Source organism: Pogona vitticeps, chromosome 2 (genome assembly GCF_051106095.1).
Source record: "Pogona vitticeps strain Pit_001003342236 chromosome 2, PviZW2.1, whole genome shotgun sequence".
NCBI lineage: Eukaryota > Metazoa > Chordata > Lepidosauria > Squamata > Agamidae > Pogona > Pogona vitticeps.
In genome coordinates, this window is record NC_135784.1 from 64,384,354 (window position 1) to 64,403,403 (window position 19,050).

At 42.1% G+C, this 19,050-nt stretch overlaps 1 protein-coding gene across 5 annotated transcripts in view; it reads right to left on the reverse strand.

The window, feature by feature from the left end:
* The window catches only part of CELSR3 (cadherin EGF LAG seven-pass G-type receptor 3), a 117,449-nt gene that overhangs the window by 60,913 nt on the left and 37,486 nt on the right, over window positions 1-19,050 (reverse strand). For all 5 annotated transcript variants that reach the window (XR_012083524.2, XM_078385268.1, XM_072989568.2 and 2 more), the window contains exon 2: window positions 7,971-8,603. Coding sequence is in view for 4 of the 5 variants with exons in the window: in XM_078385268.1 (XP_078241394.1) it covers window positions 7,971-8,603 (633 nt within the window). In the remaining variant the exon portion in view is untranslated. The remainder of the gene's footprint in view (window positions 1-7,970; window positions 8,604-19,050) is intronic.

Here is a 19,050-nt window from a genome sequence, read left to right on the forward strand (position 1 = left end):
CCTTCGCATTTCACACACCAAAGTATTGTCCAAGATGTCATTTGCAGAATAATCATTACCTTAGTAGTTCATGAAACACTAAGACTCAACCCATAAAGAAATTTCAGGAAAGAGCTTTATGTAAGAGCTAGCCTTAACAATGGACATACTCGGGTGCTGTCCTTCAGAGGATAAGGTTGCTGTATCAGCCTTGCTCACTATGAAGGGTGGGGTTGGATGGGGGGACAGAGAGCTATTGGACTAGTTCACAAAATAGGAAGGCTTTTAGGTTTTGGACTAACTCTTGCAGAATCTGACTGCCAGCGTGGCCACTGGGCTTCCTATCTCCAAGCAGTGGTGCCATCCAGAGCAAGGCTTTAGAGTGCCAAGTAACAGCCCACATAAAACCTTTGGAGTACGGGTATAGGATAATACTATTAAGGTTTGAGTATATAGTTACCTGCACCACTGCTAGGCAGTAGCCCAGGAGGTATTGAGGGATGACGTATTTCTTTTGAAGATCATACCACGTGGCAGCCATTGTGCTTCTCTGCATATATCTCTTCAACAGGCAAGTTCAGAAAGCCTTCCTGCTAGCAGGCCACTGTTGACAGAAGTGTGTGAGGTCTGCATGCATGAAGGGAGAATTCTGCCCCTCCCTCACCACAGTAAATATGGCAGCCCAGCAATCTGAAGCGAAGGAGGTTGCTTCTATTTGGGTCAACTCTCTACATGGATCAGCCTGCAATGGGAGTGCAGGGTTGGGCTCATGTGAAGCGGTCACCTCATTAGAGCATCCTTTCTCTTTTCAGGCAACTGTGAACATAATGTGCTTCCCTCAAAACATGTGGCCTCTATATGCTTCCTTCATGACTGAACAGAGCCACTGTGGTACTAGTAACCAATCTGTTCTTAAAGGTCAGGTATTATAGCTGTTTTGGGATTATTATTATTATTATTATTATTATTATTATTATTATTATTATTATTATTATTATTATTATTATTATTATTATTATTATTATATTTATATTTATATTTATACCCCGCCTATCTAGTCATTTCGACCACTCTAGGCGGCTTACAACATAACTTATGATACATAACTGTTTGGTTTGAAAACATTTAGTGTGTACTATTGTTTCCCTTATGAAAACGTGGTACCCGTTAAATATGCCAAATGAAATAGCTTCAAGGCTCAGTTACTGCAATCAGAAACTACAGACTAGACCTAAATGTTGCTTTTTGAAGCCCCTAACAAGGCTTTCAAGGTAAATGAGTGGTTTTATCATTTCCTTCCCGCACCCCTGCCATGAGTTACAATGGCCAAGCAGGGTTTTGAACCCAGGTCTCCTGAGTCCTAGGCTGTCACTCTGTTCACCATACCACACTGGGTTTCTAAGGGTATGATCACACAGAGAAATTGTTTGTAATTTAGACTGCTTGTGGAGCAATCTGGTGCAATCTATTTCCTGGTGATCCCATTATGTATGGGGAAATGTTCTTCATCCCGACCCTGATCTGTGCCCTTCTTCTTTTGAAGGCTGGCCTGGAGTGATTTCCTGGCAGACAGAAGGGTCACTTCAAGGGAACTCGCAATCAGGCACCCACCCTGGGAACTATCCAGATTGCACCTTAAGCTTCTCAGAGCTTCTAGCCATGTCTACATTGTTGTTTGCCCAAATGGCCACTTGGTGTCAGCCTCTACCATTCCATGGTTTTTGAACTAGAGCTGGAGAGGCCATCATCAGAATTCTCTTCCACTGTCCTTCTGACCAGACAAACTCTCCTCTGTCCTCACAAATAGAGGACATGTCAGGTCTGCGGCAAAAGTTTCTCCCTGGCTGAACAGGGACATAGAGTAGCAGAAAGGGGATTCTCTTTCTCAGAGATATGTTGGTGACAGCTCACAAGAGCCTGCGGCTGTTTGACACAGCAGAGAATTAATTCAGACACTTAATTCAGACGAGACAGAGGTGCTCCTGGTCAGTCAAAAGGCAGATCAAGGGATAGGGATGCTTGGATGGGGTTGCACTTCCTATGAAAACAGAGGTGCGCGGCTTGAGGTTGCTCCTGGATTCATCTCTGAGCCTGGATGCCCAGGTTTCAGTGGTGGCAATGAGTACATTTGCACAATTAGAACTAGTGCGCCAGCTGCACCCCTTCCTGGAGAGTTCTGATCTGGCCATGGTGAGAGATGCTTTAGTTACATCCCAGCTCGATGACTGTAACACACTCTATGTGGGGGTTGCCTCTAGAAACTGTTCAGAAATTTCAGCAGGTCCAAAACGCAGCTGCCAGATTGCTAACTGGGGCTGGTCATAGTGATTACATAACCCCTTATTACTGGCTGCCAACCCGTTCCGGTGCACAGTTCAAAGTGGTAACCTACAAAGTCTTAACAGCTTGGGGTCAAGCTGTCTCAAGGACTGTGTCTCCTTTACGAGCCTGGCTGGCTAGCTGTTATGATAACCAGGAGAGGCCTTCCTCTTGGTCCCACCTTCCTTACTAGTGCATTTGGTGGGGACACGGGGGAGGACCTCCTCTGTGGCTGCTCCCAGACTCTGGATTTCCCTCCCACAGGCAGCCAGGCTGGCCCCGTCTTTACTGTTCTTCCGCAGACAGGTGAAGACCTTTCTTGTCAGGCAAACTTCCCTCAAGTACTGGCTTTTTAAATAGATATTTATTTTTATTATTTTATTTTATTTATTCTATTTATACCCCGCCTATCTGGTCTAAACGATATGGGGGGTTTTAACAGATGACTGTGCCTTACTGCCTTAAATACATTTTTGATGTTGCTTTTGTTGACTACCTTTTAGTGTGGAATTTGTTTTATTCTTTTTAGTATTTGGATACTTATTGTTTTGAGCTTTAAATACTGTTTTTTTAAATGATGTAAGCCGCCTTGGGTCCTTTTTAAGGAGAAAGGCAAGGTAAAAATAGTTTAAATAAATAATTCCTGACATCATTTGCTGGGAAGCTTTATACTCTGTGCCTCACAGAGTATCTGAGACCAGAAACAAGCTTTACAGATTACCCATGACTGGATCCCATTACCAAAAGAAATGGGTTTTGAATTGGGTTTAGCATGTTTTAATGTGATTATTTTAAAGGTGACAACACAATGTACAAGGAAGCTCAGACCCCCCCCCCCTTTTTGTCCAAAAGTGAAGTATTTTACTGGCTGGGATGAGGGTTGTTTAATTTAATTCACTTGTAAAAACCAATTTACCATGTATTGTTTTGGCATGTCTGTGTTTGTATAGCTCCCTGAACTTGAGGGAGGCGAATGGGAAACCCTGAGGAGCAAGTGTGGGAGGTATGAGACAGGTGAGATGCGAAGAGCTGTCTTTGCAGCAGGGCAAATAAATAAAAATTAAAAAGGTCTGAGGCACAACTCCTCACGGATCCACATGAATTTTTTTGGTAGGATAATCAACCACTCTCAGTCATTGGCACAATCTCTGCCCACAGATTGGACAGTGGCCTGGGGATGATCCCACATAAAATCATGTGGATCCATGAGGATCTATGCCTGGGACAGATATGAACACTTTCCTGTGTCAGAGTAAATGTATCCCGAATCATTTCTCCCAGTCTGAATTCCAGTAGCCTGTATTTCATATCTGACAGCTGTCCAGAATTTCAGTATTTTCGCCCTCGCCCTCCCCTTCCTCCCATCTCACAATCAGATTCCCCTCACTCTCCCCCCTTCCTTTTTCTCATTCTCTACTTGGTGGACAGCAGCCTAGAACAATGAGGGAGGGGGATACGAGGGAAGGTGGGTGGCCAGGGAGGGAGGGAACTTGGCAAGGCAAGGCAAGGCATGGTGTGGTGACTGACCTTTGAAGTCTGATTCCACAAACACAGGAAGGCTGCCTCAGTCACCTCTCTCACTTCTAATTATGAGGAGACCTTAACATCTGTTTCTGGCCTGAGTTCAGACGTTTCTCTGAATAGTTAAACAAATGTCACTTTTTTTCCATGGGTTACATTTCACCTGAAGTTACTCCTACTTCTGTGTGTTGAACAACAACCAAATTTGCAGATATCAACTGGCAATGATGCTTATCTCTGTATTGTGAAAAGCATGGTGTACTGATTTCTGCAAATGAAACTGCTGTTCGAAGTATAAACAGACTGAGATCCTATTGCTTAGTGCAAGAAAATTGATAACTTTCCATCTGTTCCTTGCCGGTAAATGAAGAGTCCTCACCAAGATCCTAGGGTCACTCACTGCCTTGGTGTGAGTGACTCTCCCCCCCCCCCCGAGAGAATCGCAATGGGGACTCTTTATTGACTGACAAGGAATGGCCTGAAAGTAACACATTTTCTTATGCTAACCATTTCAGCCATAGGATGTGCCACAGTTAATTGGTAACCTAAGAACAGTAGCACCAGCCAGAAATAAATTCACATTAACCTTCCCATCACCACACACTTGCCTGCCTTAATCAGACCCTTTCATCAACTTTCTGTTACATATCAAGGAAGATAGGTGTAATGGTCATGGAGAAAACTACCGTCTCTTTAACTGTGGGGAAAGGTGTTGCATGGGGATGGGAGGAGATGCCATAAACTGGACTAGACAATCAGAAACTGGCTCCTTTACACAATAAATCTATGTCTTCATGCCTGCATAACAGCAACAGCTGCTATTCTTACCCTTCTCTCTCTCTCTCTCTCTCTCTGGATGTATGTATGTAAAACTTCCTGCTCTCTTGAACCAAAGCCAGGGGGAGGGGTCAGTCCCCTCCTGTGTCATTCACAAGGCACACTTTTTTCAATATGGTCCATTGAAAGATCCTTTCCCCCCATACCCATGAAACCATTATTGACCATGCACTGCAGCTGGTGATGCAGTTTTGCTCCCTGGAGAAATCTCCGTGGTGTTACACCTATGAATGTCAATTGCTGGTTAAAGGAACATGTGTGTGTGTGTGTGTGTATGTGTGTGTTGGGGGCAGGGGAGAGAATAACTTGATGTCCTGCTTACAGATTTCCAGAAGGCACTCCTTGGCTACTGTGGAAAACAAGACACAAGATGTTGGAATAAGTGCGCTTTTGGTTTGATCCAGAAAAGCTTGTTTCGTGTCCTTAAAGATGGAACACTTCTGGTTCACATTCCAAGATGGAAATACCTAGCATTGCCAGATCTCAGTTTTACACCCTCTTTCTGAATCTAGAGGCAATCTAAGAACTTCAAAACAACAACAACAACAACAACAACAACAACAACAACCGAATAAAAACAACATATGGTAAAATTCCCTCTTAAACACCATTACCATCTTATGCCCTTGTGTCTTTGTATCCAATCTCTGGATGCCCACATCAATAACTAGCCTGATAAAGCACAGAGAGCCTTCTTCAGTTTCCCCTGCCAGTTCCTCTTCATCTGTGTAAAATTCCACAGACATCCGCAGCTCAGGAGTGCCTGATTTGCACCCCAATGGTCTCATGTTCCATCCCTGGCACTTCCACTTGAAAACAAGAAGGTAGCAAGCAGGCCATGGGCAACGCTTCTACTTGAAACCCTGGAAAGGTTGGCTCAAGGCATTTTGCTGCCTGACGTGTGAAATGACAAACAGCCGTTTGACCGTGCATACTAACCAAGCTTGCCTGATTTAGTTTAGCAGCTGAGGCAGAAAATATCACAAACAACTCTGCCTCAGCATAAAAATACAGTAACAAGAATTTAAATAGCCGCCTAGAGTGGTCGCAAAGACCAGATAGGCAGGGAATAAATAAATAAATAAATAAATAAATAAATAAATAAATAAATAAATAAATAAATAAATAAATAAATAAATAAATAAATAAATGAAACATGCTGTCCCTTCACGATTCCCCAAATCAGCAATCTTTAAGGATCGGATCAGCCCTGGACTCTGGAGAGCCACTGGCTGTAAATCAGGCAGACAAGGTTGGGCTAAATGGACCAACGGTCTTATCTGATATTAAAAAGCTAGAAGGGTGCAGGTGTATGCTTTTGGACTCCACTTTCCAGAGTTCCCCCAAGCTGTGCAACCTACATATTGCAATAGTCTCAAAAGAGATGGGCAGGGGGGAGGGGAGAAAGACCCATTTCTTTTCTTCCTCTGGTTTCCCCTTTGATTTTTTTGTTTCTTTGGTTGGTTTTACAAAGTCCTTCTTTCCTGTCCACTTGTATAAGAGCACAGGGAGATATCAGAGAGTGACAGGGTAGCAAGCATATCATTAACCCTTCTCCTAATGGGAGCTCATGCTTCCTGACATTCCAGATTAATTATCATTGACTTTGGTTATCTCTTCACCAACAAGGCACCACAGAGCCTCTTTTCCGCCTGTCAATTACTACTGCCTTACAGTTTTTCTAGTGGTGGTGGTGGAGATATAGGGCTAAGTCATGAAAACCATTTCTACATTTGCAGCTTGCAAAAATTGCTAGAAGTTATTTTCTTGCACTACAGTTCCCAGAATCCCCTGCCAGCATGACTGACTCACTCTCCGTCTCTATACCAGCAGACCTTGGCTGGTGGCTGTTTTCTTGATGGTCTGTCTAGTTAATATATATCCATCTGGTTTAGACAGTAATATGTTCACATCCATCTTAGAACTAAATTATGTGCCACACTACCTGAACAGCATTTCACATTCAAGTAAGCGTGATCAGCAATGATATGGCTCAGGACCAACACAAGCAATGGAGGATTATGTGTTAACTCTTATCATGTTGTTTAGCCCTCTGCACATGAATGCAAAGGGGGAAATAAGGGTGCTGTCCCATGAATAGATCTGCTAGATCAGCCTTCTTTGTGGAAAAAAAAGTAATGGTGGAGTTCTGTGAATCTAGGTTTAAGTTCCACCACATTCAATAAACCTTCCCTCAGAGGCTGGACTGAAATTCTGTACACAAAGAGGCTTCTTAAAACCTATGAAAGTTCATGAAAGGTAAGCAGTCAGATGGTGTGCAGCTGTACTTGAGATTCCCTAGGCCCAAACCCTGGAAGAAATAGGTATTGGATCCAACCATACATCTTCTCTTCCAACCCTCCATCTTTTCCAAAGAGCTGTCCTGGGGAACCTGCAGTCCTCCAGATGTTGATGCACTATTAAACTCAACATCCTTCATTGTGCCTAAGACACCGATGGGATTGGAATCCAACAACATCTGGGGAGCCGATCTACAACAGCTGACAGAAAGCTTGAGCGGTGTTGTTCTCTAGTCCAGTGATCCCCAACCTTGGGCCTCCAGATGTTCTTGGACTTCAATTCCCAGAAATCCTGGCCAGCAGAGGTGGTGGTGAAGGTTTCTGGGAGTTGTAGTCCAAGAACATCTGGAGGCCCAAGGTTGGGGACCGCTGCTCTAGTCCACAGTGCATTCCCTATTTTGGCCTGCAGTCTTTTCTTTTCAAAATGCAAGGTGTCAGACAGGGAAGGGACTTTTGCTTCTTTTGGCCTGCAGCTCCCTTTGTCAGAATTCCCAAAGGTAGGCCGCATCCTGGGAGCTGCAGCCCGAAAGATGTAACCTAATGTGGAGGTTTGCTCACCTCCATGTGGGCCTTCATCGCCATTAGACTGGCCTTTCAAGAAGAAGGAAAGTGCTCCTACTGGTGCTGAGGAGTGGCACAAGGGTTCATGTCTCATGGGAGCATGGGACAGGTAATCCTTTGGGAGCCTGCTTCTGTAGAGCCTAAGAGACAGTGAGACTACTTGACCCATGATTCCCTAGAGAATCCCATACCCTATTAAATTCTGCTGAACTGACAGAGAATTTGGATATCCCCCCCCCTTCCAGAAGCATCTGAAGCCAGAACTTTCCTTCATTTGGAGCATGGCTGCCATCTCAGAGCCTGGAAAATGTCTTTTTCTGCACAATGAATCTCTTAGAATTCCAGGGGACGGTTCTGGGTTTTGCAATGCAATGCAAGGAGCTTTCCAAGTTGTGCTCCAGGCACAGCAATCCTTTCTTCTAGCTGAGGATCAAACCTTTTTTTTTTTTTTACCTGTGAAGTGCTGGTGGCAGATGCAGGTGTAGCCACCCTCCTTGCGAGTGCAGACACCTCCATTATGGCAAGGGTTGGAATAGCAGAGGTTGATCTCCATTTCGCAGTAGTCGCCCGTGAAACCCTCGGGACAGCGGCAGCGTAAGCCGGTGATAGGGTGGATGGGTCGGAAGAGGGTGGAGAGGGAGGCAATGAAGGGCGCAGAGCTGTCAAACTTGAGCACGGAAATGCACTTCATGTAATTCTGGCAGGGCTCACGAAGGCAGACATTGTCGTCAAAGGGCAGCACCGCCAGCATGGAGACGGAGGTGAGAGTCATGCGCTTCATGTACAGCTGCTCCTGCAGCTCCTCCGAGCTGAAGAAATGGCCGCTCCTGGGTGCCATGGCAGAGAAGCTGACGTTCAGCACTTGGCCACCAACATCGGTGTCATTCTGGATGTTGAAGATGAAGACGTCCTCCTTGGGCGTGGCCAAGACAGTGGCCACGCCCTCAAGGAAGTTGGTGAGCAAGGGGGAGAGGAAACGCTCCTGCCACATGTTCTCCAGGCGCACTGTGATGCTGTTCGCTAACATGTCCTCGGTGATGATGATGACACGTAGGACACACTGGGCGGTCACACTGTGGATCCCATCTGTGAATGAACAGAGATCGTATCAGATATTAGAACAAGGGCCGACAACTTGAGCCAGAGAAAGCCTTTAAAAACAAAAATAAATGTTATTTTATTTTTATCATAATAATTGCAAACATACAAAGTGCAGAGCATAAGAAAAATAAATCACAGTGTTGGCATACAACTATTAAAAATTAGGAAAGAAATACAAAAATTTAATTCCATATCATAAATGCAGTAAAAATATTTTAAGTTATATAACTCTGCCTATTTGCTAGATTCTAGTATCATATTTCATTTCACTTGCCATAACCTTACTAAACATTCAGATGTGTTGTAGATAATTTTACTCTAGGGTTCTCATTCTTGCTTATAAACTGAATAAAGACAAACCAAGTTATTAATAAACTTCTCAGCATCTGTTTCGTTCTTACTTTTACTTCATCTCTTAAATGTTCAGCAACTGCTAACATCCATACCCTCTCATACCAAATATTAACAGATATTGGAGTTTTAACCTTCCCTCTTTTAGCTACCGCATTTCCATTCTAGTAGCTATTAATAAAAAGAGCACCAAATTGTTACGGGGGTCATGTTTTCATTTGGAAGAATAGTTAAATTTATTTATTTATTTATTTATTTATTTATTTATTTATTTATTTATTTATTTATTTATTTATTTATTTATTTATTTGATTTTTATCCAGCCCTTCTAGACTATGTCTACTCAGGGCGGCTCATAATAAAATTATTCATAAAACAATTAAAACCATGAACTAAATTTACAATGTTAGTATTGAACAAGATGGAAAAAAGACTAAGTAAAAGTAAAAGAGTCAAGTATTGACAGGAGGGAAGGCCTGCCTAAAGAGCCAAGTCTTTAACTGGCTCTTAAAAACACCCAGCGAGGGTGCCAGGCAGATCTCTGATGGCAAGCTTTTCCAAAGCTGAGGGGCCATTGCCGAGAAGGCCCGGTTTCTTGGTGTTTCTTTCTGGGTCTCTCTCAGAGTTAGGCCCCTCAGCTGTCTTTCCTGGCTATAGCGAGTGACACAAGTAGATCTAGGTGGGAGAAGGCATTCTGCTAAGTATCAAGGTCTTTAAAAGAGCTAATTCTGGTTTCAAAACTAAATTAAAGTATTATTATTATTTGACATTTCTCCTGCCTGAACTCTTCCCAAAAATTTGCTACTCCTGGGCAGAACCACCATGCGTGCATATATGTGCCTCTTTCACCACGCCCCAGCCAACATTCTACAAGATAATTTTGTGGGTGTTAAGTACCACCTATGGAAAAGTTTAACAGTATTTTCACTGACATTCAATGAAATAGATCTCATTGCTGGACTTCTCCATATTGCTACTCATTCTTCATCTGTGATCCGTCTGTGGATACGTATTTCCCATACTTAATCTTACAAGCCATCCAGATGATTTGCCATTCAATAGTTTTACAAATACAGGAAGTTATTTTTAGATACTTTTTATAAGAAAGTATTACGTCCTCAAAGGCAATAAAAGTTGGTGCTTTTTTGGACTACTTTTGGGTTGTTTATGAAATGTAGCACTTGATGCAAACAAAACCATGATATTTTATTTTGAAAAAATACTTCCTAAATCTTTTGGCCTTTTGGCCTGAGTGAGCTGCAGAATCCCAGGATGCCCCCAGAAGAAGGGAATGGTAAATCATTTCTCAGTATTCTTTACCTGGAAAACCCTGAAAAAGGATCATCATAAGTCAGTATTGACTTGATGGCACATTATTATTATTATTATTATTATTATTATTATTATTATTATTATTATTATTATTATTATTATTATTATTATTATTATTATTATTATTATTAATCGGCTTAAGACCACTGTGACAGCCTCCTCACAGGACACAAAGGAGCTGCCACGTCACACTCACACTCACTTTATTTCACGCTGCCACCAACCATTCCCTCATAAGACTCTTCAGACAAAGGTATGATTTTTAAAATAAAAAACATGTTTATTGATAATAACAAAAGGAATGGTAAATCACTATAATAATTAAAATAAAAGGCAATCAGTGATAATAAAGTACCCCACACACACACTCTCTCTCAGACTTTCACTCTAATATATAGCACAGGACTACACAACATGTACAAGCCCTAACTCCCTAAGTCCCTATCCAGACCCTATCAAGTTCCTATCTCAAACCCTATCTCACTCACACCTCATTCACTCCCCCTTAAATATCTTAACTCCACCCTCTTATGTCCCACCTCCCGTCACGCTATTGGCAGATGACACGCAGCCACTGCAATGACGGGCAGATGATGTCACCGCTACCGTAACAACCATAATACAAATGATTATATCTAACAAAATCCACATCTTCCCAGTCTTTAAATTGCCAATATTTGGCAGGAGAGATACCTTGGCCATGAAAATGAAATCCATTTGATTCCTATGATGTAGGACAATGATATATAACCTGCCCCCTGAAACTGGCAGAATACCATGCCTTTTCCCTCACTTTCAGTTGAGCTTCCATTGCTGTATTTATATAGCCAGTAGCAGAATTTAAAAATCATCCTGTCAGCTTGCTGAATACTGTTTGGGATAGGAGAAAGAAAACAACTAACGACCATGATCCCACTTCCAAAATGGCTGCTTCTCCATACCTACTGTAGCAGCAACGAAATAAACAGCAACCTAATTTGCAAACACAGAAGACACAAGTGGTTTTTATTCTTCCCAGCCCCCAGCAATCCTTGATGGCAAATGACACACAATCCTACTTACTGAGCCAGTTTCCTAGCTAACAAAAACACATGGCCCTCAAAGTCAATAATGCTGTGCACCCCTGAAATAAGAAGATCAATTCATATTTAACATTTGGAGTTATTTTCCAGTATGGTGAACCAACCATGTAATCAAAATACTAACAATTTTATTATGGCATCAATTTTCATTAGATTAGAATCCATTCCACCAGATGCATGGAATGAAATGGATTCTACTAAATCAGTATGTCAAAATAAATATGTTTTTCAAGTCACTGTGACAGAGAAACATAGATTCGCATCTAGAAATGGCAATCATGTGATGGTCTCTATGTGATTCCCAGCCACAGATCTTTTGAAGAATATAAGAAAACTATGATTTAGAGACCAGATGGCCATGAAGAGAGATCCGTGCCGGTTGAATTTCCCACATCAAAGTGAACTGAAATTGGTTATGTGGACTGAAATTAAGTCAAATAAGCTGCTGGTAGTGGGGTGGACTGGAGAAAATAAGCATGCTAAATGATAATGGAGGGGCCAGGAGTACGTAGGGACTTGTATCTTTGAAATTCCCCCACTAGTGAGATCTTAGAGAATAGAAAACCTATGGAAAAGTAAGGGCAGTCACTTTTAAAATATGAAATCTTGCAACATAAAATTTGCTATAGTGGAGTAAAGTGGAACTCAGTCCTGAGGAAAAAATATAGTGGGGTTCAGTCCTGGCAAATCCCCTGGGAATGGATGTAACCCACTCAACTGTTTATTTTGACCTGAACAGGGGTGTGCGGGGTGGCATTCCCCTGGTCAAAAGACATGCCAAGGGCAGATACATCTTTATTCTTTGTTCCTTCAAAACCTAAATTGCCAACGGACAATATTAACAATGATTGACCCGTTGCCAATGTTACCTTCCTCAGCAAGCTAGCAGAGAGAGTGGTGGCCGATCAGCGTCAGGCCCTTCTGGAGGAGACCAATGCCCTCGATCCATTCCAGTCCGGCTTCAGGCCGCACCATGGCATGGAGACGGCATTGGTTGCCCTGCAAGATGACCTTCTGAGAGAGACTGACAGGGGCATAAAGTCCTTGTTGGTCCTCCTCGACCTATCAGTGGCTTTCGATACCGTTGACCACTGGTATCCTCCTTGGGCAGCTCTGTGGGTTGGGAATTGGCAGTCTGGCCTTGGCCTGGCTCTGATCCTTCCTTGAGGATGGTCCTCAGAGAGTACAGCTTGGCAACATGATGTCCAACCCTTGGACCCTTAAATGTGGAGTCCCTCAGGGGTTGATCATATCCCCAATGCTGTTTAATATCTATACGAGGCCCCTGGGGGAGGTCATCAGGAATTTTGGAGCTCTGTGTCACCAATATGCAGATGACACCCAGCTCTATCACTCCGTCCACCCTTCTGCAGAGGATGCTGTCCCATCCCTTGAGCACTGCCTGGATGCTGTGCTGTGGTGGATGAGGGATAATAGACAGAGGCTGAACCCGGGCAAGACGGAGATCCTGTGGGTGGGTGCCCCTAGTGTGGATTGGGTGCCTCCCTCTCCTTTGGAGGGGGCTACTCTCTCCACTGAGGTTCGCAGCTTGGGTGTACTACTGGACCCAGCGATGTCTATGGAGCCTCAGATAGCGTCTGTAGTCCATTCTGCCTACTTCCACCTAAGGCAGATTGCCCAGTTGTGTCCCTACCTTGACACTGGGTCCCCCACCACACTGGTTCGTGCACTGGTAGTCTTGAGAATAGACTACTGTAATGCTCTCTACGTGGGGCTGCCCAGGAGGCTGTTATGGAAACTTCAGCAGGTCCAGAGCACAGCAGCCAGATTACTGAGTGGCGTTAAGAAACATCGACACATTTCTCCCACCCTGGCCACCATGCACTGGTTACCCGTTCATTTCCATGCCAACTTCAAGGGGATGGTGTTAACTTATAAAGCCATAAATGGTTTAGGACCTCAATACCAAATAGAACGCCTCCTCCCAATGTGATCTGCCCATCCCATACAATCTTTCTAGGCCAGGTAGTTGAGAGTATTGACCACGAGAGAGGCCCGGAAAGAGAGAACCGGAAACCGGGCCTTCACAGTGGTTGCCCCGCAACTGTGGAAGAACCTCCATCCCAAAATCCACCCTTCACTGGGAATTTTTAAGTGACAAAAACATGGCTTTTCCGACAAGCCTTCCCTTACAACACCTAATTACAGTGAGTCGTCTCAACATTTATACTGTACTATCAGTCCTGCTGTCTTGTTCTATATGATTTTATATTATTTTAACTATTATTATTTAAATGGGTTGTTTTATCTTTATTTTGATTTTATATTACTTTACTTTAATTAGATTTATACCCTGCTCCTCTAGACAAGGTCTACTCGGGGCGGCTTACATACATAAAACATAACAAATTACATCTTAAAAGCATTGGACATTAAAATTTTTGCAGTTATATAAAAGTTGTTCTGGGTTTTTTGGGCTCTCTGCTCTGGTCTCAGTGCTGTCCTCTGAAGATGCCGGCCACAGAGACTGATGAAACGTCAGGAAGAACAACCTTCAGAACACGGCCAGAGAGCCTGAAAAACCCAGAACAACCATTAGATCCCGGCCGTGAAAGCCTTCGTGAATATAGTTATATAAAAGCCTTGCCAAGATGGAAAGATTAAATGGACGTATTATTATGTCCATTGTTTGGAATTGTGTATACTTTATTTGTTTAATATGTAAACGGCCCAGAGTGGCATAGTAACCAGGTGAGTGATATAGAAGCCAAAAAATTAAATATAAATATGGTCAAATACGGTGATTGGTTGTAACTGGGATGGAGGCCATCTCAAAGGAGCCTCGTGGTGCAGTGGTTAAACGGCTGCACTGCTGCCAAAACTATGCTCACAACCCCAGGTTCAATCCCAGGTAGCTGGCTCAAGGTTCACTCAGCCTTCTATCCTTCTGAGTTTGGTAAAATGAGTACCCAGCTCGCTGGGGGTGGGGTGGGGAATGTGTAGCCTGCATAATTAACTTGTAAACCACCCAAAGAGTGCTTTAAGTGCTGTGGAGTTGTATATAAGCAAATGCTTTGTGGTTTGTTTTTTTGCATCCATCCTGAAATTTTGGGATAAGTCACGTCCCCTATGTCAGTTCATAAGGTGCAATGGTCAAATCCTTCCATTTGTTTTTCATATTTGTTTCAGTCAGCTCTTGCATGAGATTTCTGCATTTCTAAATCCCTCGTTTTAAAAGGTTTCTTCATGATGTGATAAAGTTCACATGATTTCTCCTAGAAATGGAAAGAGTAGTGGGGAAAGATCACAAATGAATTGAATATGCTTTTCAAAAACCATTTAAAGTATGTTCACGTTGAAAGGAGTGCATTTTCAACATTTACATTAATTTTTAACTGCTGCTTACATGTAAGTTACATTATAAAATGAAACGCTTATCAAGATGCAAGGAAAAAATCCCATCCATTATTTTACTGCTCTCTGTTCCTCCAGCCCTTCATACATCCTGAACTTTGGAGTGAAAGAAAGACCTGTGTCAAGTTTTAAAAATCCCATTCATCATCCTTCTTTTCATCTTTTTTTCATGATCTTCCTTTCTAGTTTCATTAGTCTCATCCCTTTACTCTTCCCCTTTCTTCACCTAATTTTTTAGGTCTCTTTATGAAGCTGGGCAATGCAGAGGTGTGAGGGAAAAAATGGAATATTTCAAAAGATGCAGGATCTGCCGATAAACTGAAGTTTCTAGATAGAAACTGGAAAACTGAAAGAATATGTCTGACAAGCAGTGATATCAGATTTCCCCTCAGAGGACACAGAATCAATGCAGTATTAGAAGAGCTGGTCGTGTTAGTCTGTGCAAGCATATCAGGCAAAAGCAAAATAAAATAAAAAAGCATTGGGGCAACTTCAACTAACTATAATATTTTAATGTAAGCTTTTGTGGATCTTAGTCCATTTCTTCAGACATGTATGAGGTGGAAAATGAGATTAACTCAATCCAACCTCTCTCTCTCTCTCCCTCTCTGTCTCTCTCTCTCTCTCACTCACTCTCCCTGTCTCTAGAAAAGAAGAATGGCGGGTGTCCAGAGGTTCCCTTTTAATTATGTTTTACGGCTTCACTAACAGTATCACCCAAGGATCTTTTGGGATTTTGCTCAAGGGCTCCATAGCTGTGGATTTGTTTTTTGTTGGGGATCTGTTTTGCTTTTCCCTGTGTAGAAGGTTAGAAGGGAAGTGGCTGAACATCAACCACTCACTCCTGTGGCTTGCTGGAACCTGAGTCTCTCAGGTCTCCATTGAACATTTCAATCTGGGCACCATCCTGGCTTTCTCTCTGTCTCCCTAGGCTAAGCTTTCTCGTGTTTATTCAGTTGGATAATGGTCACAGAGGTCAAAATACGTTCAAATGCACCATTGAGTCCTGTGCCTGGGATTCTCTGCCATTCCATTTCTCTTTGAATGAATGTATTTTATTTGTTAAATTTATACCCTGCCCATCTAGATCAAAGTCTACCCTGGATGGCTAACAATAATAGACAAAATAAAAACAATAAAAGAAAATAAAAACAACAGTAATAATATAGTTCAACATGGGAAAAATAATCAGGTGATGACAGGAGGGAAAGCATGCTTAAAGAGCCAGGTCTTAAGTTTGCTGTTAAAAACATCCAGCGAGGGAGTAGGGCTGGGGAGCATGCAACAACTGTGATCAAAACCATGGTACACTGAAAGCAAATGTTAGCCCTTTCCCTGATGCTGCTTTTTTATTGAAAGTCACACATGCATACAAAACACAGGAAAACATAACAACTAAACTGAGGCTTTCAGGCAAGTGAACAACCTGTGGCTTTCTATACAGTAGTGCGTTGACTTACGAACGCCTTGACCTACGAACATTTCGAGTTACGAACAGCTCCGTTCACATAATTTTGCTTTGACTTGCGAACGGAGCTTTGACTTACGAACACAAAAAGGCAGGGGGAAAAGGCGGGAAATTCAAATAGCTAACTGTATGTGGTGACAAGGCTGCTTCTTTGTAGCTCTTTGGCCCCAGCAGTTAGAGAGTGTGCGATCCAAGGAGGTCGCCTACTAAGGTAAGGTGCGGCTTTATACTTTTAAAAAACTGTTCTGGGTATTTGGCTGAGGGGGTTATGTTTCTGTGTTGTGATTGGTCTTGGGGGGTTTGTTTGTTTGAGTTTTTTTTTCCCCATTTTCGATGTGTCTTGCATGCTTCCCTTGCTTTTTTGCTTTGTTCTCTTTGCATTTCTGATCTGCTCCATTTGTTTTCTATGCTTTTGCAATGGTTCCTGCATGCTTCCCTTGCAAATCAAAAAGGTTCTTGCAAGAGTCTGTGCTGGCTTGGTTTAAAATGTGTTGGTTTAGCATGTGTTTTAGACTTCAAACTCTCTCCCTTCCCCATTGTCTTCTCTCTCTCTCTGTCTCCCTCCTTTCCTTAAGTCATCTTAGGTTAAAAAAATATTCTCCCCTCAGTGGTAGAGGATGGATTAACCGGTTTTGCATTCGTTCCTATGGGAATGAATGCTTTGACTTACAAACCATGCCTTGACATAAGAACAAAAAACAGCCAGAATGGATTAATCAGGTTTCAATGCATTCCTATGGGGAATGCTGCTTTGATTTATGAACATTTTGATTTACGAACACCATAGCATTACGGATTAAGTTCGTAAATCAAGGCAACACTGTACTAACTGTTGGCCCCATAAGACCCAGACAGTTGAGTCAGTAGTGACAGAATGTATGAATTCAACAATAAGTTGCCAATATCTACAGGTGTTTGGATTCCGGAGAGCCTAATTTACATGTGAAAATTTGCATATTGTACAAATCAGGTGGTTTAATAATTGCATTTCCATCCCTATGACTACCTTTCATCCTTGGCACAGTTTACATACCGTAGAATTGGTTTCAAAGAGCCATTATCCTGCAAACATGTGCTGGATTTGGTTGTGTATTTAAATGAATAAATAATCGCCTTTTGTCATGTATTGGAGGATTCTGGTTATGTTCTCATTTAGATCACTGTTGTTCTTTGCGGTCAGTTTCTATCAATGACAAAAATGATCTTTGGGAATGCTAGCGAAATCTCCCACAGGTGACACACTGCACTCTAATTTGCAGGAAGAAATGTAGAAGAAAGTGAGGTCCAACTGTAAAAACCACCACAAAAATGTAAGTGTGAGTTACTTCAGAGAAAGATTTATTATTTTATTATTATTTAAAATAGTCTATTAGCTTTCTTTGTCTGATGTGACTTTTCATCTGAATATGTGGGTTAACCAGTCCATACATGCTAAAATGTCCGGCCTACCATCCAACAGTAAATAATTAATGACCAAATTTAAGGTAATGTTTGTTTTGTATTTCCATACTATGTATGTTATCCAGCTGGCCACACCCTCCTGATCAAACATGTACAGTGGTGCCTCGCTTGACGAGGATAATCCATTCCAGCAAAATCACTGTAGAATGAAATCGTCGTCAAGCGAAAGTAAAAAACCCACTGAAATGCGTTGAAAACCGGTTCATTGCATTCCAATGGGCAAAATACCTCAGCGTCCAGCGAAGATCCTCCATAACGCAGCCATTTTCCGTTGCCTGTATAGCGAGGAATCCGTCCTAAAACACAGCGGGGAGCCATTTTGCACAGCGGGTGGCCATTTTGAAAACCCAACGATCAGCTGTTTTGATCATTGTTAAGTGGAAAATTGGTTCCCGAAGCAGGGAACTGATCATAGTTAAACAAAAAAAACCCCATACAAATATTGTTTTGCGATCGCTACAACGATTGCAAAATACTCATCGTTAAGCGATTTCCTCATCTAACGAGGTAATTGTCAAGCAGGGCACCACTGTATAATAAATGAGGCCATACTCTGCCCATCTTTTCAATCAAGGAAAGTTTATGATAAACTTTGCCAATCTTTAAGGTTGTTCTTAGAAATAAAATGGTTCTCTTCCCATATGGCAAAGGAATCACCCAAACGTCAGACTTTAATGTGTGTCTACAACTCACCAACCAACCAAAGGCTTTCCTTTATTTGTAAATTTACTTAAACATAACAGATGAGATTGTGGAAAATCTCTTTTCTTTTCTGGTCTGAAATTCCTGAGAATTCCTCAACTATTATGACCAGTGCTATTTCGATCAAGCAAATTCTAAGAACTATAGTATGAAAAATGATCTCCCCCCCCCCAAAAAAAACAACCCTGATCTAAACACATACATTTTTTCCTGCTCTGCACAGTTTCATACTTTTGCATTCCACAATTATTACTCCAGGGTAATTTCCATGCAACATTTTCTGTTCTGTAATGTAAATCATTAACATGGATTACTAATGATCTAATATTTAATTGAACCAATAAAATGTAATGAGCATGTTAAATATATCTTGCACTGTACTTAAACTGTGTTTAAAGAGGCTCTTTACCGCTTAAGGAGAAAATAAAATATTACAATAAAAACACTTGGCAAAATGCCATTAAAAAAAAAATACTGGCTACCTTATGAGTTTTCTTTTAAAGGCTTTTAGACACACCCCTTGTGGGTGCTACAACATCCTGTGCCTCGTGGCAGCTTTGCACTGGAATTCAAGAGCCGAAACACAATCCTTCTTATGGTTATAAAACCACACCTGGAAATCCAGGTCAAGGAGAGGCATAAGATGCCTGAAGGTCTTGTT